We start from the raw sequence: 27,461 nt of genomic DNA, 5'->3' as shown, positions 1-27,461 counted from the left end.
TTACTGCCATTTCTGTAAACTGTATTTGGCTCTATCTGGACTCCATTTCCCATCATCCCTTGTCACGAACGTCGCCGCGCCCCCGCTGAAACCATGGAAACCGCTGAGTGGATGATGCGGTGCTTCTCTCCGCGCATTTACTCGTCTGGACTCCGTGAAGACGAGACGAACTGTCCTGTGTCCATCTAAAAAAAACTTAATCTATTTCTTACTGCAAGATTCTCGTAGTTTTCCGGTTTTCTGTCCGGTAAAAGCTTTTGTTTGACTGTCGCTTTGCTTTTGCTTTCGAGGTTCAACTGTGCAAGTGCGGCTAATCTGCGTCTAGATTTGGATTTTCCTCGAAATAAAGTGAACCAACCATGCTGGAGTCTATAAATGTGACAGGTAAGACTTTTAATTTTATTTTAGCACCGACAAAACCGTAATTATCGCTATTACAGACCAGCATTAACGTTAGCATCATCATCATCCAAAAGCACGTGTTATACTTCCATTATCCAGACCAGATTATTAGCACAGTTGTAGTTTTCATATTATAAATTAAACTTGCAGCTCTTTTCACAATCTTTCCCAACTTAGATTCACTCTAAAATATTTGTTTTAAATGCACGTTGGTTGAGTTTAAAAAATTATCTTTATATTTCCAAGTATTTAGGATTAAAATGTGGCGATGCTGTAATAGCCTGGCTGCTGTTAGGTAATAGAGTTTAATGTGATGCCTGAGCAGTCACATTGATTGTAGCACTAAAATGATGACTGCTTGTTTAAGATGGCACGATTCTACTTGAGTGCACTGCTATTTAGACGTAGACAAACTTTATTGATCCACAAGGGAAATTATTTAGCTCGTACATCACAATATAGTTACTAGTAATGCAATAACAAAGAGCAAAAATATCATTGGTAATAATAAATTCTAAATAATGAGCAAAAATAACAAGAGATTGGTGTCAGATAAGGCATAATTATATAAATGCATATGTACAAGTAAACAAAAATATAGTGTGTAGATAAGATAAGTGTACATTTATTTAATTATACAGACTTTCCATTGCTCACTGAGTGTATAGAATATTTTATAGACTTAGACTTAGATTTAGACTGACTTAGACTTAGACTTTTGAGACTAAAAATAAAAATGAATAATAGTTTTATACATTTACAGTCAAAATCTATAACATGTGTGTAGCTGATTTGGTTAAAGTATTGCACAAAAGTGAAAGGACTGTAGGTATAACCGTATAACCACCAAAATATCATCGTATATATCTTGTTAGAAAAGAAAATAGTACACTTTTATTTTAGTATTTTTATTTATTTATCAACATACTAGCTAACAGAGTCCTCTATTACTCATTCTGATGAAAAAGTTTTTTTTTTTTTTCCTGTGGACTACTCAAACAATACAAGTATACTTGGTTTCCATCAAACTTCCGTTCATTTCCTGGAGACTGATCCAAGACTTTGGTGTCTTTTTGGAGTAAATATGTGACTTATTACCTCTGTTAATCAATAATGGACTAAATAAAAATGAAATAAAGTTACTTGTGTATATTTACGATAATACAACAACAAAAAAGTGTTATGTTTAATACAAATTTATTCTTCAATTTGATATAGACTATCAGGGTCTATTCTAATAATGGTAAATACTGAGTTTAGCACAAGGGGACCTGCTTTTTAAGTATGATTTTTTTGTGAAAATGCAATACAACTTTAACCATCAAATACCTAATGCAATTCTTACACAATATATACAGTAACTGGCTTATATAATAAGAAAAATACATGCTTTTCAAAGATGCTTCACAATAAAGTAACACAAAAATAAGAACAGGACAGACAAAAGAAGTAAATATATGGTTATTACTTTATTTCTATTTTTTATTTTATTAAATTTAAACTTGTACTTATACATTTATATAATTATGCCTTATTTGACATCATTTCTGCTACTTATTTTGAGTTTATTATGACCATTTATGTGTTTTTTTAATATTGTGATGTGTGAGCGTTACATCTTAATTGTGATACAGCTCAGCAGTTTCAAGTTTGGATGGAGGTTTTTCTCGCTCTGTGGTCGGATTCCAGACCCAAACAGAATGTAGAAGAGACTGGCTGGTCGGGCAAGAGAACTAAAGCACGTGCAGGGCTTTTGGCGAGATAGACTAATCCTCTTATCGCCGTGGGGGTAAATTAGAGCTATTCTCAGTTTACAAATGAATAGCATTAGAGAGGAAGTGTAATAAAAAACGATTGATACTGGGGTTTATACGATTCATTGTGTGTTAGCCTCTTAGTTTGTGTCTAAAATTAGTCAGTAATTCCTAGACCTAGACTGTCCTACAAAGGCAAAAGACTTTAACTCCCCAGATTGTGAAACTGAGAAAAATGACTTCAAATGACTTCACAAAGTAGCTGCGGGGTCTTAAAAGTCTTAAAAAGGTCTTCAATTTCATGTTCCTAAATTAAGGCCTTAAAAAGTCTTAAATTATGTTGTCCAAGTCTTATTTTTTTCACAAAGGTCTTACATTTCATTAGCCTATTTTTTTTGTTTACTCACCCAGGCTGCAATGCAATGTTAAACAGAGGGAGGAAAAAAAAAACTACGTGAAATCATGTAACGTGAATGAACGTCTAATTTGGAGTATGAGCAAATAATACTTTGGTTTCTGGCGCCAGCGGCAATGAGTAAACAATCAGTACAGTGAACAATAGTTTGTTGTTGTTGAAAATATTAAATGGTTGAAGCGCTTTGAAAGACAATGTGAGACAAGACAATGTGAAAGGCTGGTTTGACTTGTTAGAATGTAATAAATTATTTTCTGGCCATTTTACAAGCAATGCATACAACTATAAATGAGTTCTGAATGAGATTTTATAATTAAAGTATTTTTTGTTACTTAAAACAGTGAGTAATGGTCATTATTAGAACTGGAGCTGGTGTTTTTCACCCGCATAATGGGTGCGATGTTGGTCTTAATTTTCATTTAAGTGGTCTTTAAAAAAAAGTCTTAAATTTAGGGTAGTCAAACCTGGGGATACCCTGATGTTGACGTAGAAAAAACTTTATTGATCCACAAGGGAAATTATTTGGACACAGTAGCTCACAACATTTTATAAGAACAAGGAGAAATGGTCTAATAAATTCTAAATAAGTAGCAGAAATGGCAAGAGACAGATGTATAAGTAAAAATAAAATATAAAAATATAGTAATAAAAATCATATCAAAGCTCTATATAAGAGGTCGTAAGGAAAACAGTGCAAAAATGATATGATGATTGACAGGACATAGTTACGTAAGGGTGAGTTGTTGTACAGTTGTAGGGAGTATTATCTGTTACATAAGGGTGAGTTGTTGTACATTTGTATGAAGCATGGTATGAATTTAGTCCTTTCTTTCTATCTCACTTTTTTTCTCTCTTCCAGAGCGTCTCCACTGGCCAAAGGTGGAACTGTCCAAGAAATCCGTCCTCAACAGCGACAAGGCGGTGAGTCCAAGTCAGGTTTATCTGGACAAGTTCCCCGCAGACGTCCTCAAAGACCTCCTCACGCTCCGATCCACCAGCTACAACGTCCTGCTCCAGGCCGAAGACGGGGAGAAGAAGAGTCCCAAACGCTCACCGCATCGAAGGAGGAAATCGGTGAAGCAAAGTTTGTCAATAAGCAAGAAAAAAACTGTTTCTAGAAAGAGCCAAGAAGGTAGCAAAGCCATTCAGAGTAACTATATATTTTCAAGCAGTACTTCTAGTTTACCCAGGCCTGGTAAAAGTAGTATGTCCATCGTGGGGAGTACTTTTGGGTTAGTCCCACGCTCGTTGCATCTCAGGAAAGCCTACATCCCCAGTTTAACGTCCACCAAGCTGCCGTATCTGAACAAACCGGTGAAACTGGAGGAGGGGGAGAGTTCCAGAAGGTTCTGCATCCTGGCCGCAATCAAACCGACCAACGTGGAGCAGGAGAAGGCCAAGTTTTTCAAGTCGGATTTCACCTACAACCCGCAGTTTGAGTACAGTAACCCGCTGCCCCCACTCCTACTGGCCAAACATGGAACTGCATCGGATCGTTTTTTGGCTCAGGTGAGACTGGGGAGGGTCAAAGGTCATGTAAATATTTCAGTAAACCAAAGTATGCAGTGTTCTCATTTATATAGGAGACTGCAGTGGTAACCAATAAGAAGGGCATTAAGTTGGTATTAAAATGTTTTTGTTTTGGGTGGTTTAATGGAGTAGACGCGTGTGTTTGCGTCCCCCGAACTTTATCACTTCTACTCGGTCATCTACTCGCTAAAGCCTTTCTTGCTTGACCACATAGAGTTTTAAAGTGTGCAATCCATTTTCTGAGCGAAACCATGCCTCCGAAAGGAAAGAAGGACGAGCAGGAACGGGAAGATGCGGCAAGCGTTAGCGCGTTTACAGCTGTGCTAACCACGAAGCTAGCCGAAACTAAATCTGAGCTGTTGGCCGAAATCAGGGACACCTACACAAAATATGAAGCAAAGTTGACCACTGTTCAGGCCACCGTTGACGACCATGCAGAGCGTATCGCTAGTTTGGAGCAGTCTGCAAACACCACCAGTGACCAGATGACTGATAAATGGGCCGAACTAAAAGCGATAGCCAAAGAGAACGCGAAGTTGAAGACTAAGCTAGTGGATCTCGAAGGCAGGAGCCGTCGCAACAACATCCGAATTGTTGGGCTACCCGAAAACATTGAAGGCTCCAGGCCAACAGCTTTCTTTTCACAGCTACTTTTTGACATGCTTGGTGCTGACATCTTGGCGTCACCCCCGGAGCTGGACAGGGCTCACCGCGCGCAGCCCGCTAAGCCGAAGCTCTCGGGTAAACCACGGCAAGTTGTGATTTGTTTTCATCGTTTTCAAACCCGGGAGGTGGTGGTGCGGGCGGCACGCCAACTGCGCGGCAAACTGAAATACAAGGACTCCCCTGTCCACATCTTCGAGGACTACACCCCAGAAGTTATGGAGCAACGCAACCAATACCGAGATGTCATGAAGAGGCTCTACGAGTTGGGCTACAAACCCGCCCTGAGGTACCTGGCTAAGCTATTCGTTGTACTTGAAACTTCTTCCCTCTGTGAAGGAAGCTGCGGACTTTGCATCTCGTCGTCGCCGCCAAGATGAACCAGAGGTGAACTGACAGCCATACCAAGTAACCATCAGTGCTTAATATGAGCACTGCATTCTGACTGCAGGAATAGGACGATTTTTATTTTTATTTATTTTATTTTATTATTATTAGTATTATTATTATTATTTTTTTTGTCCGCAATGGTTTTCATAGTATTATATGAAGGGAAGGAAGGAAGAAAAAATAAAAAATAAAAATTTCATTATATTATTTCATTTTATTTTTTATTATTGGCTACTGTTTACTTTATTGATGCGCTTGCCTCTTTGGTATAAGTTGTTGGCAATAAATAGCCGTGTATGCACAGTATTGACACTTTTTTTTTTATCTGACCATTATTGTGAGTGCCTTAAAGGTTGTATGGAGGATTTTTTTTTGTTTCAAATTGTCAATGATAGCATTATAGAGGTGCAGTAGCCTTGTAATTATGATGACCAAAAAAAAGAGAATAAAAATTCATCAACTCTGGACGTGGTGGGGCTAAACATTTGCCAATAGATAACGACACTGCCTCGTTATCTGTGAGCTGACAGGCTGTCAATCAAACTCCCTACGTTTCTAGCGTAACTGACTTGCCTGCGCGCTGCCGGTACGTGGTTTACGTACGACTGTCACGCAGTCCACAGACGCAAGCCGCACAGACGCTGTTTACTCCACCAACGCAACAGTTCTTAGCGGCTTTTTTTTTACCTATATCTTCCTCGCAGTTAGCACAAAGTTTGTTGCAATGGCGACAAGAATCCAGGAGCAGTTAGCCGCAAAAGAAAGTCCGTTTTTGAGGTCGCTGAAAGAAGAAGACAAGGGGAAAAGCAGCGAAGCCAAACTAAGGTGATTCTTATAGATTCATTCCAGCGATGGCGCAACTGAAGCAGACGAAGGGTCTAAAGACTGACGCACTGGTCGCCAAATTACTCCTGGACAGGTCACTTCTGCTTATTATGAAAACGTACTTTGTTTCCAAGAGCTACACAAACGTTTTTCAGGACACGAAAGCGATATCCTATGTCTGAAAACGTCATTTTCAAGGCAAAGAAAGAGTCCGCTTGCTGCTGCGTGTTGTAGCTAGTTCATTCGCACTGAATCTCCGCGCAACCTTCTCTGCACCCTTTCCTGCTCCTGTCCCCGCTGCCCGTTCCGTTCTTCCCCTGCTCCTCACTTCTCCGGGCACGGAATCTCCGCGCACCGCTCCCCTCTCCTCTCTCCTCTTCCTGCTCCCTGCTCCGCTCTTCTCCCTCCTCCTCACTTCTCGTCCGCGCACGAAATGTCGGCGCACCCGCTCCCCCCGCTCCTCACTTCTCCGCCTCGCCTAACCAACACTGTAGTTAGTTGTTTACAAGTCATGTGCAGCGCACCGGCTGTAAACAAACCTGTTTCTGGCGTAAGGCGTTTCTACGTAGGGGAGCTGTAGGGGAGGGGGGGGGGGGGGGGGGGGGGTTTCACGCATGCGCAAAATTTGAAAAAGGACAAAGAGTCGCTGGATTTCTCGTTCCTTGGAAAATCCTCTATACAACCTTTAATATTGGGGGAGTTGGGACTTGGATTCATGCTGGAAGCCCTAAAGGTGTATGAGACACCTTTGTGCAAAGGACACTTGAGTTCCACGTATGTATGGGAGGGATTTGGCCATTGGGGTTATGTTTGTGTTTGTTTTTTTTTTCTCCTCTCTCTTTCTCTTTATTTCTTCTTCTCTTTTTCTCCCTCACTTTTTTCCCTTACAGGAATCTACTATGTCCATTTTGCCATTTTGCTTCTTCTGGTCCCTGGCAGCGTTCAATACCTCATTTCTGACAGTCATAAGGTATGGCAATGACAAATAACCCACTTAGACTTGTTTCTTGGAATGTGAAGGGGATGGGGAATGCCACAAAATTGGGACGTGTAATGACTCATTTAAATCATCTTAAGGGTGATGTCTATTTTAACCAGGAGACTCATATGTTAAACAAGCAGGTCGTACGGCTTAAAAAGCATTGGGTTGGTGAAGTCTTTCACTCTACATTTAATGGTAGGGCCAGGGGCGCGGCCATCATTTTTCGCAGAGGCTTTCCCTTTATATCAGAGAGATCAGTCTTAGATCCAAATGGCAGATATGCAGTGGTTTCTGGGAGGCTTCGGGAGATGCCGTTCTTGTTTGTATGTGTCTATGGTCCCAACTGGGATGATAGTCTTTTTGTAACTAAACTTTTCTCATCCTTCCCGGATATTGGAAATCATTACATAATTGTAGGAGGGGATTTTAATTTTGTTCAAGACCCACTGTTGGATCGGTCTTCCAACAAATCTTTTTCCCTCACTAAGGCAGCAAACACTCTGCTCACTTTCTCTGAACAGCTTGGTCTTACAGATCCCTGGAGACATGCATTTCCAGGGGCTAAAGCATTTTCATTCTTCTCTCATGTCCATCACTCTTATTCTCGCATAGACTTTTTTTTTTTAGATGTCAGACTTTTATCAAAACTGGTTGCCACCGACTATCATACCATTGCAATATCAGATCATGCGCCAGTGTCTCTTGACCTGGCACTGCTTTCTCGATCAGGTTTGCCTAAGCTGTGGAGGTTTAACTCTGTTCTTTTGGCGGAGGAATCCTACAAAGAGTTTTTGCATTCCCAGATTTCTTTATTTTTTGAACTGAATGACCTACAGGACACAAGTAGAAGCACTCTCTGGGATGCTTCTAAAGCTTACATCAGAGGCCAACTTATCTCTTTTATTTCTAACAAGAAGAAGGCAGAAACTGCTCGTACGTATTGGCTTCTGAATGAACTTAAGGATGTGGACCAACGGAATGCCACCAATCCTGACCCTGAGCTTTATAAGGAGCGCCTTGCATTGCAAACAGAACTTGATCTAATTTCCACCACCACTGTCAGAACCGCTTTACTTAAATCTAGGCAACGTTTCTATGAATCAGGTGATAAGGCTGGTAAGCTTCTCTCACACCAGGCCCGGGCCGAGGCGTCTTCCAGACTTATACCAGCAATAAAATCTGCCTTGGGTGTAACCCTTACCAACCCTAACGATATAAACAATGCCTTTGCCGAATTTTGTACTGCTCTTTATACATCTGACTGTCCACCTTCCCCCGACACTGTAATAAGAGGAAAATTCACCTTTTCTAGCACAGTTGACTCAGCAGAAATGCTTGGCGCTCCCATTACCACTGTTGAAGTTCAGGAAGCTATTGGGGCACTCCAGAGTGGCAAGTCACCTGGACCAGATGGTTTTACTACAGAATATTATAAGACCTTTTCTGCTCTACTTAGTCCTTTTCCCAAAGATATGTGTAATGAGGCCTTTGCTCTCGGTTGCCTTCCAAATACCCTGTCGGAGGCCACCATCTCTCTGCTTCTTAAAAAGGACAAAGATCCCCTGCTCTGTAGCAGCTATAGGCCGATTTCACTTTTAAACGTTGATTTTAAAATTCTATCAAAGGTCCTTGCTTTACGTCTGCAACGTGTCTTATCATCAATTATAGACCTGGACCAGTCTGGCTTTATGCCAGGTAGGCAGTCTTCCTGCAATACTAGACGTCTTTTTAACATCATTACTTCTCCCAGCTCTCTGGTCCCCGAAGTTGTTGTGTCTCTGGATGCAGAGAAGGCCTTTGACAGGGTAGAATGGAGCTTCTTATATAATGTGCTGGCCGGATTTGGACTGGGCAGGAGCTTCACGGCTTGGGTGAGACTCCTCTACTCATCGCCCAGAGCCTCGGTTCGGACAAATGATACTCTCTCCCCCTCCTTCTCTTTAAGTCGTGGCACCAGGCAGGGCTGCCCTCTTTCCCCCTTGCTGTTTATTCTGGTCATTGAGCCCTTGGCTTTGCAGTTACGTTCAGAAGCCACTTTCAAAGGCATCACACGATTGGATACTGTCCATAAGGTTTCACTTTATGCAGATGACCTTTTGCTTTATGTTTCTGACCCTGTCACTTCTTTTCCGACTATTTTCAACATCCTCCATGAGTATGGAGGCATATCAGGGTATAAACTTAACTATCAAAAAAGCGAGCTGCTGCCTATTAATGATCTTGCTAGAGCACTCTCACCTTCTATAGCACCATTTCGGTGGTCGAGTAGTGGTTTTCGATATTTAGGCATTCAAGTTACGCTATCTCTTGGGGACTTACACCGTGAGAACCTCATCCCCTTGATTGACAAGACTGAGAGGGACTTTGTGCGTTGGTCGGCTTTGCCTCTTTCACTTGCAGGTCGAATAAGCTTGGTTAAGATGGTGGTTCTCCCCAGGTTTCTCTATATGTTTCAACACCTCCCTGTCTTTCTTAACAAATCCTTTTTTGTTAGGCTAGATAAGATTATTTCAACATTTCTATGGGCTGGTAAACCAGCACGAATTCGCAAGTCAGTTTTACAGTTTCCTAAGGATAGAGGGGGGTTTGCTCTTCCAGTCTTTAGACACTACTACTGGGCGGCAAATGTGCAGAAACTTTTATTTTGGATGAGCGACAGAGAGGATTCCCTACCAAGCTGGGTGTATTTGGAGAAGAAATCTTCACAGTTCTCCCTGCAACCTCCTCTCCCACATTTAACTACCTGCCCTGTGGTCTCTGTCTCACTGAAGATTTGGAATCAGTTTAGGAAGCACCTTGGTCTCTTGAGTCCTACCACCCTGACATCAGTGTTTAGAAATTTTACTTTTGAGCCATCTAATGGAGATTTTGCATTTAAAATCTGGCATAATAATGGGATTAGGTCAATTAGTGATCTGTATACTGATGGCGTATTTTCATCTTTCGAACACTTGTCTATCAAACATCACCTCCCAAAGCGTCATCTTTTTCGTTATTTTCAGGTCCGGGATTATGTAAAAAAAATTGTTCCCCCACTTTCCGAATCGCCCTCCAGAAAACTTATTAGACTATCTCCTCTCTGTAGACCCTACTACCAGAGGAAGTATCTCAGTTTTTTACAGGTTAATTCAATCAGAAACGTTAACATATTCTAATGCAGTTAAAAATGCTTGGGAGGAGAGTCTCAATACTGTGATTACAGAACAACAGTGGAATTCTGCATTATCTCTTGTTTATTTGTCTTCTATCTGTGCCCGTCACAGAATAATTCAATGTAAAGTTGTTTACAGGGTTCACTATACAAATGCGAGACTGGCTAAGATTTATCCTTCTGTAAGCGACGCCTGTAGCAGATGCCAGTTCTCCCCTGCCAATCACTCACACATGTTTTGGGCATGTCCAAAACTAGGACCACTGTGGACATATATCTTTAACACATTGACGGGGGCGTATGGTTATCCCATTGCTCCTAACCCAATCTCTGCGATTTTTGGTGCCTCCCCTGTTTCAAATGTGCCCAATGCGATGAAACGGGCCATAGCATTTACCACCTCGCTGGCCCGAAGGCTGATTTGACTTAATTGGAAACTTCCCCATCCCCCGACACGTCTTCGCTGGGTTCGTGAAGTGCTGTACCATCTTAAACTTGAAAAACTGAGGTTCTTCTCACTCAGAGGCTCAGTTAAATTATTCCATGCTACCTGGGACCCCTTTTTACATCACATTGACTCTTTAACTCTTCTTCAGGACCTGGAGGATGTCTAAAGTATAGAAAATAATTCTTCTCTCTATTCCTTCTTCCTTTCCCCCTTTTTTTTTTTTTTTTCCCCTATCCCATGTTTTTCACCTCTATGGGCTCCTTTTCTTCTTTCGCATCCCTACCTCTTACTTTTTAATTTATTTTTAAATCAGTTATTTATTTTTTAATAATAACTAATTGATTGAACTAATTAATCAATTTATTAACAATTATTAATATTTAATTTATTTACTACTATCAATTTTATTTGCTTAATCATTATTGGTATTAGTATTATGACTATTTTATTTTTTATTTATTAGTTTTATTTTAAATTTTATTTTGGATTGTTTGGCCCGTGGGTGGGGGGTGGGGGGCGGGGGGTGGGGTGTTGACATTCAGATGTGTCGTCTTTACTGTCATGTCTATAATGGTATTATTCAATACAGTGCACTCTGTTTGGTTGTTAATGTTTAAAATGTTCAGTAAACAAAGTTGGAAAAAAAAAAAAAAAAAGTTTTTGTTTTTAGATTTAGACAAACTTTACTGATCCACAAGGGAAATTATTTGGAAACAGTGGCTCACACATCACAAAATATTATAATAACAAAGAGTAAGGGTGTAACTACTGTATATCCAAGTCTCATGCTACAATATCGTCTGGGTGTGAACCTCACGGTACAATATTTATTGCGATATAATATGAAAGCTCACGATATGGTTGGGAGGCTCATGATTTTACGATATTATACATAATAACAAGACTGACATTATAAATGTTTTGATCAGTCATTAACATTTATTGTCATATTCTAGGGATGTAACAATATCCAAATCTCATAGTACAATATTATTACGATATGCATCTCACGGTATGATATTTATTGCAATATTATAATATAATTATAATAATATAATATAATTATAATATAATTGTAGATAGGACACGTTTTTGCTTTTAAAATACCTTGACAAGATTTTGGTGTGAATTATTTCCATCATAATCCCAAGAATTCAAGTAAAAACATATTTCTTCATGTTGTCTGCTCTGAAATGAATCATGGGAAATGTAGTTTCTGATGTTTATAAGCTGTTGCTGTTGCATGCATTTAAGCAAAGAAATTGTGATTCGATATATTGTGACAGCTCTCGATATTATTGAGACTTCTGACGATACAGTATCACAATATTTTGGTTAATGTTACATCCCTAACAAAGAGTAAAAAATATGAATGGTAATAATAAAAACAAGAGACTGGTGTCAAATTAGGTATAAATATATAAATGTGTAAGTAAGTAAGTAAGTAAAAATAATTGTAGAAAAATATTATAATACAAATATATCCCTCAGCTATTTACAGTACAAGAGGTCAAATCTTAAACTTGTCCTTTTTTCATTAGTAGAAAGTTATAAGTTATATATATGAATTATTTAAATAAGAATTGCCTGTGCCACCATAGTCTCAGTATAAACCATTATCAATCAAGTACAGTATCAATATTGTGGGCTACTGTATTGATATATCGCCAAGAGTATTTTTTGGTATATTTTACTGAATTATTTTGTTACAGCGCTACAGTTTTGTTGTTTGTTCAGAGGAAGGAAACTCGTTTATGTGACACATTTGACATTTTCACTGTTTTGATGAGTAAAATGTTTGTGTTTCATATGAACTTTGCACAGGAAGTGGTTTAACAAAGACTTTTAGTATCACAGCCATGATTTAGCCTTTATTTTTTATTGAACCGTATCAAATTGATTTGAAATATATATCGTATTGAATCGAAAGCTCACTGTATTGAGATATCGTATTGTGACGTATGTATCGTATCTGCAACTTCTTAATGATACCCAACCCGAGTTTTAACACTAGTTTGAGTAACTAGTTGGGTAGATATTTTGAAGGTCTCTACCACTGGGGTTTTCTACTCTGAACTTACAGAAAAAACACTTCAGCAGGTAAGTAGATAAAAAGAAAAATAATTATGATATGCGCTCTAAGACTGTGTTATGTAAGTGTTTCCTGCGTGGACATGGTGACTCCTGGATATGCAGATTTGTGCTGCACCAGGCGGAGCTGGAAGTATCTGGAAGGGGCAGTAAATGCTGAAGTCCACAGGCAGTGACAGGTCATTCTTCACATGGACCCCGTGAGTCTGCAGCTGAGCTGGCTCTGAGCTGCTCCTGTCGACTCCTGTCCTGTCTGCTCCTGTCTGCTCTCAGGACAGAGAGACCTGCTGTAGTAGCACTTTGCCGCCAGACTGAGCCCAGCTGTAGATCTGATCCCAGGCCTCAGGAAAACAAGAGTCGCGTGTAGCAGCCACTGAATACAGTACATAATGAGGATTCTGTTACAGAAGCACTTAATGTTTCCAGGCGTGTGGGGTCCTTTGTAAAGCTGGTCTTAGTTTTCAATAGAATCAATTATATTTAAATAAAGCTGGTAAATTTTTAACAGTGAAAGGCGGAAGATGATATTTAATCTAACTCATCCCTTGCTCTTACAAACTCTTTGACTCTTACAGGTCTAAACCAGATAGAAGCGTGAGAGGCTCCAGAGGCAGGTGATCCAGAGCCATGTTAGCTGAGACAGACAGCAATTACTTTTACACAAATATAACTCTAACATACAGGCTAATGAGGCTACTGTTACACCGTGCTTCCAGGTGTCACTCCTGCACTTTTGTGAAACGGTTTGTGTTACAGAGATGAGTTGTGAGGAGCTGACTTTATTATTAACAAACATGATCCTTGATTTGTGAAAATAAATTACCAATTGTGTCAGAGAAGTTAAAAAAAAACCTCTTTCATTCTTTTTAAGTCAGAAAAAGTCTTGACAATTATTTCATATCAATACGTGACCAGTAGAAATCAGAGAACTAGAAATGCCTGCTAACATAATAATTAGATCAGATTTTCAATGTGTTTTTTCATGTCTAAAAGAAACCTGATCATTTGCATTGTTCACCTCAATGGGTTTCTAAGTGTTTTTCACAACTCTTGTCACAGTAAAACTAACAACCAGCATCCTAACTACGCACATTCCGTTTCTCTGAAAATTATAAAAAGTGGCAAGGATCGCAGACTCAGTGGTCGGCCAAGGAAATTTAGTGCAGCAGATGAAAGACACACCAAGCTTATTAACCTTTGGAATCGGAAGCTGTCCAGGAGTGCCATCAGCTCGCGGGACCCAGGTACATCCATCTAATGTCCGGAGAAGTCTGGCCAGAAGTGGTCAGCCAAAAAGCCATGCCTCTGACGTGGAAACAAGGCCAAGCGACTGAAGTATGCACAAAAACATAGGAACTGGATTGCAGAACTGGACTGATTAGTCAAAGTTTGTTCGTCGAAGGGCTGGAGAGCGATACAATGATGATTGTCTGCAGGCAACTGTGAAGGTGGAGGTTCCTTTAACATTGGGGCTGCATTTCTGCAAATGGAATTGGAGATTTGGTCGGGATTTATGGTGTCCTCAGTGCTGAGAAATGCAGGCAGATACTTATCCATCATGCAGTATCATCAGGGAGGCGTATGATTGGCCCCAAATTTATTCTGCAGCAGGACAACGACCCCAAACATACATTCAAAGTCATTAAGAACTATCTTCAGTGTAAAGAAGAGCAAGAAGTTCTGGAAGTGATTGTAAGGCCCCCACAGAAACCTGACCACAACATGATCGAGTGTGTCTGGGATTACATGAAGAGACAGAAGGACGTGAGGAAGCCACATCCACTGAAGATCTGTGGTTACTTCTTCAAGATGTTTGGTTTTTAACCTACCAATCGAGTTCCTTCAAAAAGTGTATGCGAGTTTATCTAGAAGAATTGATGCTTTTGATTGACTGATTTAGATTTCTCTTTTGTTCATTCACTGCATTTTGTTGATTGATGAAAATAACTAGTTAACACTTCAATTTTTGAAGGCATTCCTAGTTTACAACATTTTTTGCACAGAACTGTATGACCTTTAAAATCCATAACCGTTTAACCATGTCCTTAAATCAAATCACCTGGATGTAGGACACGTGTTTTCAGTCATTATTCAGTAGATGTGGCTCGGTAACCAGTACACGGTAGTACACACTCGAAGTACACACTAGTACACACTTGTAGTACACGGATAGGCCCAAGTGAGGAGTGAGCTGGAGCAAGAGCAGTAACGCGATCTGTCCCGGGTTACTTCAGAGCTGTCCTACTTCAGTCCAGTTTCCCTGTCACAATTACACCTCATAAATACTGTATACGCACACGACTCACTTTGTAACAGAAAGACGACAGCTCTGACGTGAAAAGTGCTGCTCAATATTTTAAAAAGCCCTTACTGTTCCATTCCGATAATCTGAAACGAGCAAGTCCAGCGATTAAAAAGCCGTTGTTACTAATGGTATTGTTGTATGGGCAAAATGGGCTCTGTGCGGGGTCAGAAGTCTCAAAAATCAGATACTAATCCAGTATGAACCTTATGGTAAGATATCTATTGAGATATCATGCGAAAGCTCACAATATGATGGGGAATCTCACAATTAGGGATGTAACAATATCCAAATCTCCCAGTATGATATTTTCACAATATACATCTCACTGTACCATATTTATTGCAATATTTTGTGGAGGCTGAACAGCTAAAACTGTTAATATGCTACTTTTAGCTCTTAAAATGCCTTGATAAGACTTAATCCAAAGAAGTAAGACTTAAAAGTGCTTGGAACTGTTATTTCTTCATGTAGTCTACACTGAAACAGAGCAAAGGATCATGGTCTATGTAGTTCCCTCTGTCCTTTTTAGCTATTGCTGCACCATAACTCTTAATTTAAGCAAAGACACTTGCAATTCAATATATTGTGATGATATTATTGTGAGAACTTTGACGATACGATCTCACGATATTTCGGTTATTGTTACATCCCTACTAATCCATACGACATCTAATATTGAAACTAGATACTCATTTCAGTATTTTAAAAACTCCTTACTGCCCCATTCCCAAATGAGTAAATGCAACTATTAAAAAAATCCCTTGTTACAAATAGTGTTGTTGTAAGCGCAAAATGGGGTCTGTCAGTTGTCAAAAGTCTAGAAAATAAGACACTAATCGATACTAAAACTAGATACTCATTTGAGCAAGTAGATACTAAAGAAGTCACATTTACAGAACAGAAATGAACCTTTCCTGAATCCTTGAGTTTCAATTGACTGTTATATGCATATATGTAATTTGTCTGTGCAGCATTGTGGAAACTGTCATGTTTATAAAATGTGCTATAGAAATAAAGGGGATTGGATTATACAGCTACAACTTCCTGCTAATTCTACATCTCATTTTATAGAATTCTAAAGGTGCATGATGTAACTTTTGTTTTTCTCCTTGTTTATGCTTATGTGTTTTTTTTTGTGCCCAGAATGTTCCCCAGTGTGACATTAAACTTGAGACAAACAGGTCATATCTATGGAGAGCGAGCGTGCTCACAGTATGAATGCGTGTTTTCCAGGGTATTTCTTGGTAATAAAGACACTTATAATTGAAAAAATATATAAGTTGCATAAGTTTAATGTCAAACTGTGGAACATTCCAGGTAAAACAATAACATCACCACCACCACCCTCCACCAGAGAAGTTAAACAGTGCCTTAAAGCTTTAAATCTTGAGGATGAATGAGTGTTGTGTTTGTGCAGGCGGTGCACATCATGGAGGTGGCTCTGCAGAGGTACGGCAGCTACGAGCGCTTCGAGCAGGTCACAGGAGGGAGTCTGCTGAGCAAGAGCCGCATCTGGACCAGCGTCAAGAAATACATGGAGAAGGAGGGCTGTGTGGGGGAGGTGAGACTCTAGACCTGTTCTAGACTTAGACTTAAACTTACACAAACTTTATTGATCCACAGGGGACATTTTTGGACACAATAGCTCACCACAATATATGCTGCAGATCTTTAGGCACAAAAACGATTTAGGTTGTCTTTATAATGCCACAGAAAAAAGTTAAACCAGCTACAACAGCCCCCGCTCTCCTCCCGTGCCTTGCTGCAGTAAAAAAAAACACTCCAAAAAACTCCAGTCTAGTTCAAGGCACATGTACAAAACCAGTGTGGGGCGTTCAAATGTACCTTGTAAAAACAACATTATTCAAAATTTAAAATAATAACACCATGAAACCAATAGAGGGTGTCAGTGAACCTCAAAACAATTAATGTTTACATTAATTCACAACAATCATGCATCAATCAATCAGTCAAACTTTATTTCTATAGCACCTTCCAACGACCAAGGCCGACCAAAGTGCTGTACAACATTAAAACAAGATAAAAAAACAATAAACATCATGCAAATAGGTCAACAAAGCACATTACACCTTTAAAATAAAGAAAGTGTCACAGGGCCAGTAAGTGTTAAAAGCCTAAATAAGTAGGTTTTATGTATAACTGTGAATTAATTAATCAAATCTCTCACGTATATTATAATAACAAAGACCAAAAATATAATAAAAAGTAATAATACATTCAAAATAAGTAGGAAAAAATTGCAAGAGACTGGTGTCAAGAGGAGAGTGACTACTGTTAGTGTGATTCATCAGCTGGTTTCACTTCGTGGAAACCGTCTGACCTCACAGCATTAGGATTCGTTCGCTCGACAGTAGGCGAGTACTTTTTTCATTTAACCAATTGCTGCTATTTGGTTGTGATTAAGCTTTTCCCAAATCCCATAGGAAGAAGGGCAATAACGTCTTTCCCCTTGATAAAATTCACCAAACATTCTCTTTGTTCTGGCTTTAACTCCTCGATCTCGGGAATCGTTGACAACACAGAATGTCTGGCTCTTCGCTGATTGGCTGGTGCCCGAACTTGTACTTCCGGTGTTTTTGCGAACCGTCTAGTGTATTCTGAATCCTGACCTAGTCGCTGGAGAGAAATGAAATTGCATGGCTAGATCACTGTGGGTATATGAAGAGAAAATAGTTAAAATGGAAATGCGATTTAAAATAAAAATTTGTGTCATTTGTGTGGATTGGATTGATTGATTTTGTTATTTCAAGCGTCTTTATTTGCAAATGTAAAAACAAAACTGTACTTGAATTAATACACTTAATTAATCCACTGGCAGATGCTTAAAATAAAAACACCAAATATCCAAAAGTACAAATGCATAATAACTCAAACTCAGATTTTAAGTTGAAGTGATTTGAACTATTCTAAATGCAGGCGGCTTTTGTTCTTGTGCACTGTGAACACAATGAGCTGGAGTGAACCCCTGTGGATTGAGTGACAAAGCAAAGCATCACTTCTTCTCTGGAGTTTGTTCATGCAGCAGAAGAAGAGACGAGTTTATGTAACAGACACAACAAAGATTACATCACAGAGTTAAGGACGTGTCACTGAGCACACTTCACCACACTTACGCGCTGTCACTGAGAACGGCCACTCAAGAGTCTGACTGCAAACACTGTAACCGCACCATTTTACTTTGTCAACACGGAGCTACTATATGATACAACTGAACAACTTTTAAGATTTTATTCATATTGTCTGTTTTTATAAAGTTTTGGTTCTCATTCCACATTTTTAACATATCCAAGACCTTTAAAACAGTCACACCTGATCACTTAGTCCCTTCTCTCACTCAAATGTTGAACCATGGCAGAGAAATAAATGCTCTTTTTTCCCCAACATAACATCTCCATGGATAGAATTGTCTCCTCTTTATGGTTCTGTGTGGGCTCAAACGTCTCAAAAATCAGATACTAATCCATACTAAAACTAATATCCAAACTAGATACTTTTAAAAACTCCTTACTGCTCCATTCCCAAACGAGTAAGTGCAGCTATTAAAAATCCGTTGTTACAAATGGTGGTGTTGTAAGAGCAAAATGCGGCCTGTGCAGGGTCAAAAGTATTAAAAATCAGACACTAATCGATACTAAAACTAGTATTGAAACTAGATACTCATTTGATCAAGCACTGATACTAAAAAAGTCACATTCACAGAACAGAAATGAAATGTGTAACGATATCCAAGTCTCACGATACGATATTGTCACAGTATGAACCTCACGGGACGATATTTATTGCGATATTGTGGGAAAGATCATGATATGGTGGGGAGGCTCACGATTAGGGATGTAACAATATCCAAATCTCTCTGTAGGATATTTTCATGATATACATCTCACTGTACGATATATCTCGCAATAAACAGCTAAAACTGTGAATATGCAACTTTTCCCTTTTAAAATGCCTCAATAAGACTTAATCCAAAGAACTAAGACTTAAAAGTGTTTAGAACTGTTATTTCTTCATGTAATCTGCACTGAAATGGAGCAAAGGATCATGGTCTATGTAGTTCCCTCTGTGTTTTTTTTTTTAGCTATTGCTGCACCATAACTCTTAATTTAAGCAAAGAAACTTGTAATTTGATATATTGTGATGGTCTATGATATTATTATGAGAACTTTGACGATATTTTCAATTATTGTTACATCCCTAGTGCATTGTGTAACTTGTCTGTCACCTGCTTGTCTAGATGGAGATGTTATTGTGTCTATCTCGAGGGAACTATAGGCTCCATTACAGGTCAGATCTGTGGAGAGCTAACACTATTCACAGTCAGAATTATTGTCTTTTTGAGGAATAGAAACACTCGTAATGAACAAATGCTAGATAGATGTGTTTAATGTCATACCATGGAACGGAGACAAGCAGGTGACGGACGCTCCTCTAGAAAAGTTGTACAATTCACCTTTCATGTACATATATAAGTTGTTTCATGTACATATCTTCTTCTTGTCTGTGTTTGTGTTTGTGTTTCAGATCGTGGTACAGGTGACAGATGACCTTCTCTCCAGAGCCTCCATGACGGTGGTGAACAGCAGACCCACTCTCACCATCAACACGGCCACGGCCAGAGAGCACTGGCTGGAGGGGATGCTCAGACACGAGATCGGTACATTCTCGACTACCGTACTCACAAATCAAGCCGTTGAAAGCATTGTTTCCCAAAGACGTCTGCATGTGGGTCTGCAGTATTCAGTTCTGACACATGAGAGAGCGAGTGACTATTTTGTTCCAATATTGCTGGTTCAATTGAATGTTGAAAAGAAAAAGAAATAGACGACTTATGGATCCTTTTTTTGCTGGTTCAATTACTGTTTTTCATTTTTTTAAACTTGAGTAATTCTAATTGTTCAGAGAGACACGATCGCTCAGTCAGCAATAAAATATCCTCATTAATGTTCAATAACGGTCAAATCCACCTTCATTTTGTGATTTATGTATAATGTCTATTGACTATTTGTGACTTTTAAAATATGGGTCCCCAGAAAAAAAAAAGTTTGGGAAACAGTGGTTTAAAGCACACAGGCTTTTGTTAGAACTTTTACATTTTGTGTTATGTTTTTGTAGCCTGACATGGTAAAAAATAAGTTAAACAAGTTACTGAAGTTAGTTTCTTATATTTTAGAATTCTAGATATAGATATAGACTACTAATGATTTTTTAATTGCAGCCACACTTTGGGATTTTGATACTAAAAATGGAGAAACTATTCCTAAGTAACAGATTAAATTCATTTAAAATCTGATTCATGAGTTTTAATAATTGGACAGACCATAAATAAATAAAAATGCACGCATAAATGCACATAAAAATGAATAAAAAAATCATATCTGAAGGCAAGAAGTGCAAAATCATTTAATATTATCAGAATAAAGCTTTTGTCAGTCGTTAGATTATTACTTCAAACTAAATATTATTCACTAATTAAGTAAAAGTTAGAGTACATATATTTATATAATCATGTTTTATTTGACATTTGCTTTTTTTTTTTAATAATTTGTGATTTTTGAGGGAATGGATACCCAGCACATTAATAACAAAATAGACATAACAAAATATAAGACTAGCAAAGAAAGAAGAAAAAAAAGAGAAAAAAAGGGGGAGGTAGGGAGTGGTAATGTCTTGCTCTTTTTATTGTTACTTATTTAAGAGTTTATTATCATTTTTATGTATTTTTTACTATTTGTTATTATAATATATTGTGATGTGTGAGCTACTGTGTCCAAATAATTTCTCAGTTGTGGATTAATAAAGTCTGTCTTAGTCTAAGTCAGAAAACTTCTCTCAAAAGTGCAGTTTCTTCTCAAAGTAAATGTATCTCTCTCTTTATTCACAGGGACTCATTACTTCCGCGGTCTGAACAACGTGCACCAGCCGTGGAGCACCAACTCAGGGCGAAGGAGGCACAATCTGAGGCCCCTGAACCCCACAGAGGAGGGCCTGGCCAGTATCCACAGTGTTCTGTACAGAAGGGACCCCACCCTCTGGAGAGCCGCCCTGCTCTACTACACCGTGTACCAGGCCAGCAGCATGTCCTTCTGCCAGCTCTTCCACTGCCTGGGACGGTTCCTGCAGGACCCCCACACGCGCTGGGACTACTGCGTCAGGGCCAAGAGGGGCCAGAGGGACACAGAACTGCCAGGTGAGACACTGACGCTCTGATTCACACAGATCACACAGGTGGAGGACAGGGGTCTGTATCACTCTACGGGAGATTTACAGTTTTTGAAAAAGCTGTGCAGAGGTGACATTGAACTTAGTGTGAGTTTTTGCTTCATGTGGATCATTGTATTGACTCTTCTAAAAATTCTGATGTACGTGAACCCAACTTATTATCAACTCTTTTTGTTAGATTGTGAAGTCATTTTGTCCTATGGAAAGGTAAACAAAAATTTAAATGATTCTGCTTTAAGAGGAGGGAACCACTATTGAAAGAAAAGACCTAAAGACATGAATGTATTATTGTTTACATTTTATTTAGTTATGTAAGACTCTGGACTGTATGTGAGTGAGTTAAATGGTATTTTTCTGTACGCATCAGTTAGTAAATTGCTGACATCAGTGGCTGGACTGTTACATAACTAGTACTATACTATATATTCTCTAGAGCAGTGGTTCTCCGCTGTGGTCCAGAGCCCCCTGGGGGGTTTCAGAGGCACTGTGGGAGGGTGGAGACCCCTGAGGCCACTGAGGCAAAACTCTTTTGAAACAATTTATATTCACTAACAAAGACCACGCGGCAACAATGGAATAGGATAAAGATATTTATTGACGGTGGATAGATGTGATGGCTGGGGAAGACTCAGGGTGGGGCCCTCTCTCCAATCCAAAATGGTCACCCAGCCGAATCGAACCCCCCTCCCCTCCTTAAAGATGATGTCTTTGGGCTGAAGGATGGACAAGTGACACAGGGTGTATAAATAGGGCTTCTGGGTAATTGAGATAAGCTGTGGTTGACTGTGGAGGAGGTTGAGGCGCGGTCCAGCTCCTGAATCTCAGTTAATCTCCACATAATAAAATAATGTATTTGTTTAATTCATTTCTTAGAATCAGTATTAAGCCCATTTACATTACTGTTTGTACTAGTTACATGTAAATCTGTGAGGAAAAGCATTGAATATTCTGTTTAATGAAGTGTGAATTATTCATCGGGACGCTGTGTAATGTTCAGATTAGACATTGCTTTGTTTAACTCTAATGTGTGCATGTACAATGACCTGATTACCATATTTCTTTATTCATTTGTTTTGCAGGTTGCTTCAGTAAGGATCAGGTGTATCTGGACGGCATCTTGAAGATCCTTCGATACAGAGACAAGATCGACTTTCCTCTGCTCATGTCTCTGGGGAAGGTGAGGCTGTCGCATTTAGACTGAATCTTAATGAAACCGAATGGTCAAAACAAATAAATTCCATCCATATAAAAGTATTCTGCATAAAACTAAATCTCCTTTATTCTGCATTAGCCAACAGATTTTCAGTCACTCTCACCTTTTGGTTGAAAATAAAGCACCTAAACAGAAACACGGACGGTCAAATTGATCACAGGTGCTTGAAAATGTGTCACTTAAATCTATTTTGTATTTTTTCAGATCATCTTAAAACGTATCAGGCTGCGTTTGCGATGTGTGCAATGTGTCACCATGGCAACTTAAACCCCCAGCATCATGACACTGCGAAGTATAAATGCGCAAACTACGTAGTTTGTTAACTTTCTCATTCAAAAACATAATTGCCCTCTCCTTCCCATCTTGCTTCATTTGCATATCTTCGCTCTCACTGCTTTTGAAATTGTCTGTATTCCCCCGAGGCCTGAATGAAATAAACAGAGGAAAGTGTACCTTATATAACCCAAGCAAAAAGCAGGCCCCAGAATAGACTGGAAGGACTAAACAAAACTCTCGTTCACGCACTGCACCACAAATGACGTAAGAAGTGAAGTCAGAGGTGGATTTGGCTTGGCAGGCACGAAGGCAAATGGGTTAGCACTCTCAGCTCACAGCAAGAAGGTCCCATGTTTGAAGTTTAGTTGAGTTCTTCAGGTTATAGAATTCAATCACGTTTTAGTCATTTCAGGAAGAATCACTGTGTAACTTTCCGTGTGGAGAGTTTGCCACCATGACTATGATATTAAACTTATTTATCGTAATTTCTGGAGCGCACCTGAATATAAGCTGCATCGACTACATTTTAAAAGAAAAAAAAAAATTTTTTGTACATATATAGGTGGCACTTGTCTATAAGCCGCAGGTGTCCACGTCTTCAAGAACGTTTTCAGGATCAAACCATCTGCTTTTATCGCCTCTGAAAGCTTTTGTCATCTTTTTGCGTTGAATCAGTTCGTCACGCTGCCGTCGCCAAAATCTCACCATGGACTCACTGATATCGAGCTCACGTGCAGCAGCTCGATTTCCTTCTTCAACAGCCTCATCAATTGTCTTTAACTTAAAAGCTGCATCATCTACATTTCTTCGTGTGTTTTTCATAAGGAGGGTGTGTGTATGAAGCGCAAAATATCAGTTCAAGGCCAGGCAAGTTTATTTGTATAGCACAATTCGTACACAAAGTAATTCAAAGTGCTTTACAGAATAAGAAATACATTAAAATCAGAATAAAAACAAATCAAAACATAATCATGAAGATTAAAATTAAAAAAAGAGAGACATAAATTGGAGAGAAGAGTGCGGAATGAAAACCTTTCAGTTATTTGCACAGTTAAAACAGAAATGTTTTGAGCCTGGATTTAAACAGCGTCACAGAAGAGTTTGTCTCACATGTTCAGACTGTTCCAGGTTTTAGCTGCATGAACCTGAAACTGACTCCGGGCACCAGCAGGAGGTCGGTCCCTGAGCTCCTCAGAGTGCGAGATGGTTCATATGACACTAACATGTCACAGATGTACTTTGGTGCTCGGCCATGGAGAGACTTGTACACAAGCAGAGCTGCTTTAAAGTCTATTCTCTGAGGCACAGGAAGCCAGTGCAGAGACCTGAGCACAGGACTTATGTCACACAACAATCAAACGATCATCTTCCTCTGTGCATCACCCCCGTCTCTCCCCGCGCTCTACTGCGCTTGTCTCCTGCAGATAGTGTTAAAGAATCACTGGTCGGACCCAAATATGCAGTAACAAAAGTATTTAATAACAAAAATAGTCGTGGACAGGGGGATAGATTCCAGGGGAGGTAGGACGGGTCCAGGTTGGCTGAAGAGCAATGGTGAAGAGGCTGACCAGAGGCTTGCGGAACAGGTGGTAACGGGATGAGGCTGGCTCCAAAACGGTTGAACTGGGGAACGGACAAAAGTAAACAGATAAGAGTCAAAAACCTTCAAAAATGCTCAAAAACACAAAAAGCCTAAGTAGTTCACCACTTGGTTGACGGAACGATCTGGCACTGGAGAGCAGGTCAGCAGGTCTCTTATTGCAGGAGATGATTACTGACGAGGATCAGGAGTGGAGCTCAGCAGGTGAGATGATTTGGGGGCCCGCCCAGGAAAAACCAAATAAGGTGAGAGAAGGGAAGAGGGAGCAGGGAAAGTAGGGGTAGGAGGAGCAGGGAGAACCCTCACAGATAGAGCCGCTGTCACATTAAACTCCACGATGTATCGATATTTCAATACTTTTGCACACCCCTATTAACCATAAACCAGATCAATACACCTGCAAGCCACCGTATGTAACTTTTTAGAAAAAAGATCAAATAAAAGCATGTGTTTTCATTTCATTTTGCAGTGAGTGGGCTTGCATCTCCACAAACCTGACTCATATTTGACCTGGTTTCTATAGAAATGTTGTTTTTTTGGCTGTAATATCCACTGTAAAACTTATCTCTCTATGGTTGGTTTGAACTTTTTCCTTGGAATCCAGAAAGTTACTGAACCAGTATAAACCATAGAGTTCTGAACTTCTCTTTCCTTTTTAATCATTATATTTTAATAATTTTCCAACAATGCATTCCTAACTATTTCCTAATGGGGTCAATTTTCTTCTCTGTTCTTTTTGTACATTTCCAGGTGTCTTTTGAGGACGTGGACAGACTCAAACCTCTGGCTCAGATGGACAACATTCGGATTCCTCACTTCATGCAGGACCAGTCCCAGTATCAGGAGCAGCTCACCAAGATCATGGCCGTGAACCAGCTCACGGACGAAGAACTCAGGACCCTCATCTAATTTATCCTCCACCAAAACCCACAAAACACACTGCCAGACATCCCCGGCATGACGACAGCAGTGTGCGTAGTGCATGTTAATAAAATAAAATTAAATCTTTATGTGCCAAATATGAGAAGGACTGCTTTGGAGTTGATACCTCACTTGAGTTATTTTTATAAAACTTTTGTGCCATCTATAAGAAATTAAATGACAGAAACTCCACAGAAAGGTATGATATAAAAGAAGTAGGTCTGTCGCTAAAATGCATATATTTTTCTTGTACATCTGATTAATGGATCATTTAAAGTTGTTAATTAAACGGCTCTTACTCACATTTATTCAATTACAGGTGGTTTTATAGCTCAGAAATACCCAGAAAAACAGACTCTCCACAGATCTGACCCGTTACTTGGTCTGATTTGGTCTAGAAATGCCATACTGTGAAACATTCCAGACAAAGCAATAACATCTCCATGGAAACAAGCATTTAGCGGAACCTCCACCAGAAAAGTTTGTGTTTTTTGGACTATAAGTCACGCTTTTTTCATGGTTTGGGTGGTCCTGTGACTTATACTCTGGTGCAACTTATATATGTTTTTTTCTTCTTCATTACGCATTTTTTGGCTGGTGCGACTTATACTCCGGAGCGACTTATAGTTCGAAAAATACGATAATATTTGTTTTTTGAAAAAATTTGTAATATTTTCAGATTCTTGAAAGAGCTTTATTTGTACTGTTCCACTGAAAAGAGCTTCAATCTTAACTGCTTTATGGCACTGTCTGGTTGATATTATTATCCTCCTAAAGGTGCATTGCATAACTTTTCTGGTGGAGGCTCTGTCACCTGCTTGTTTCTATGGATATACCTGGAATGTTCCGCAGTATGACATTAAACATCTCTAACTCACATTTATTCAATTACAGGTGGTTTTATAGCTCATAAATACCTAGAAAAACAGATCTGACTTGTTACTTGGTGTGGTTTGGTCTAGAAAGGTTTAATGCCATACTGTGAAACATTTCAGACAAAGCGATAACATCTTCACGGAGACAAGCATTTGACGGAACATTCACCAGAAAAGTTACAGTATTTTTTTGGACTATAAGTTGCGTTTTTTTCATGGTCTGGGCGGTCCTGTGACTTATACTCCGGTGCGACTTATAGTCCGAAAAATACGGCACACAGCGCACCTTTAAGATGTTAGATAGAATATTCTGCACTTTACGAACCTGCCGAGAAAAAAAAGTCTTAATTCATACTTATCAGTCCCGTGGAGAGGCTGAGGGGGCTGATGGTTCTGCTGCTGTCGTAGGAATGGGGTCAAAGAAAGACGAAGGCAGTGAGGACAGAAGGAGGAAGGGAGGAAACGAGGAAGAGTCTCACGGTACGATATTTACTGCGATATTCTTAAGAGGCTAATATAATTGTAGATACGACACTTTTTTGCTTTTAAAATACCTGGACAAGATTTTGGTGTGATTATTCCCGTCATAAACCTAAGAATTCAAGTAAAAAACATGTTACTTCATGTTGTTTGCGCTGAAATGAATCATGGGATATGTAGTTTTTGATGTTTATAAACTGTTGCTACTATAAAACCATGAATTTAAGCAAAGGAACTTGTAATTCGATATATTGTGAGACTTTTGACGATACGATATCACAATATTTCAGTTATTGTTACATCTCAAGTAAATATTTCTCCAACTTTGTCTGTAGTCCAAATATAGAATAGATTATTATTAGTTTTTGTGATTTTATTTGATTAGAAATTATTATAACCCAGAAAATGTGATGCTGTTACGTGATCTTATATAAAAACAAAGATGTAAATGTCTTATATAAAATGACTCTTGTGAGCTTTAAGCCGTGTTATAATGTTGTTGCCTCATCAAAAACAGACCTGGAGTTGATTGTAGTCTCATTTCACATTTGAGTAACCCTTTAATATTAGTCTGTCTACATCTTCAAAGCTCAAAATGCTCTGCTCCACCTTGTGATGTCATGAGGAGGTACTTTTCAAATTAACAGCTACTTTTTACTTTTAGTTCAGTCGAGATTGGCAGTTCCAGAGCTGAAATGATCCAAGTGAAGGTGTAGAGAGCAGAGGTGTCAAACTCAAATTCACAGAGGCCAAAATTTTAAACTGGGACTAAGTCGTGGGCCAAACTAAATATTTACTGAACAATTTCATCATCATCTGCATGTTTTTTCTTCTTTCGAGATATGTAATGTTAAACCTTTTCTTATTAAAATAAATGTTTAATAATAGTTTTGCTTAAAT

General features: G+C 39.2%; 1 protein-coding gene across 1 annotated transcript; it reads left to right on the top strand.

The window, feature by feature from the left end:
* The first annotated feature begins 213 nt into the window (after positions 1–213).
* On the top strand, positions 214–25,507 carry matcap2 (microtubule associated tyrosine carboxypeptidase 2). Its single transcript, XM_020925973.2, has 7 exons — positions 214–384; positions 3,431–4,080; positions 16,374–16,517; positions 19,499–19,631; positions 20,859–21,164; positions 22,276–22,373; positions 25,036–25,507. The coding sequence occupies exons 1-7, from the start codon at positions 360–362 to the stop codon at positions 25,192–25,194; spliced, it is 1,515 nt and encodes a 504-aa protein (XP_020781632.1). The 5' UTR covers positions 214–359; the 3' UTR covers positions 25,195–25,507.
* Positions 25,508–27,461: the final 1,954 nt, after the last annotated feature.

Source organism: Boleophthalmus pectinirostris, unplaced genomic scaffold (genome assembly GCF_026225935.1).
Source record: "Boleophthalmus pectinirostris isolate CB_2022bp ecotype Guang Dong unplaced genomic scaffold, ASM2622593v1 HiC_scaffold_21, whole genome shotgun sequence".
In the NCBI taxonomy this organism is placed as follows: Eukaryota; Metazoa; Chordata; class Actinopteri; order Gobiiformes; family Gobiidae; genus Boleophthalmus; species Boleophthalmus pectinirostris.
This window is presented reverse-complemented; position numbering and strand designations above follow the sequence as displayed.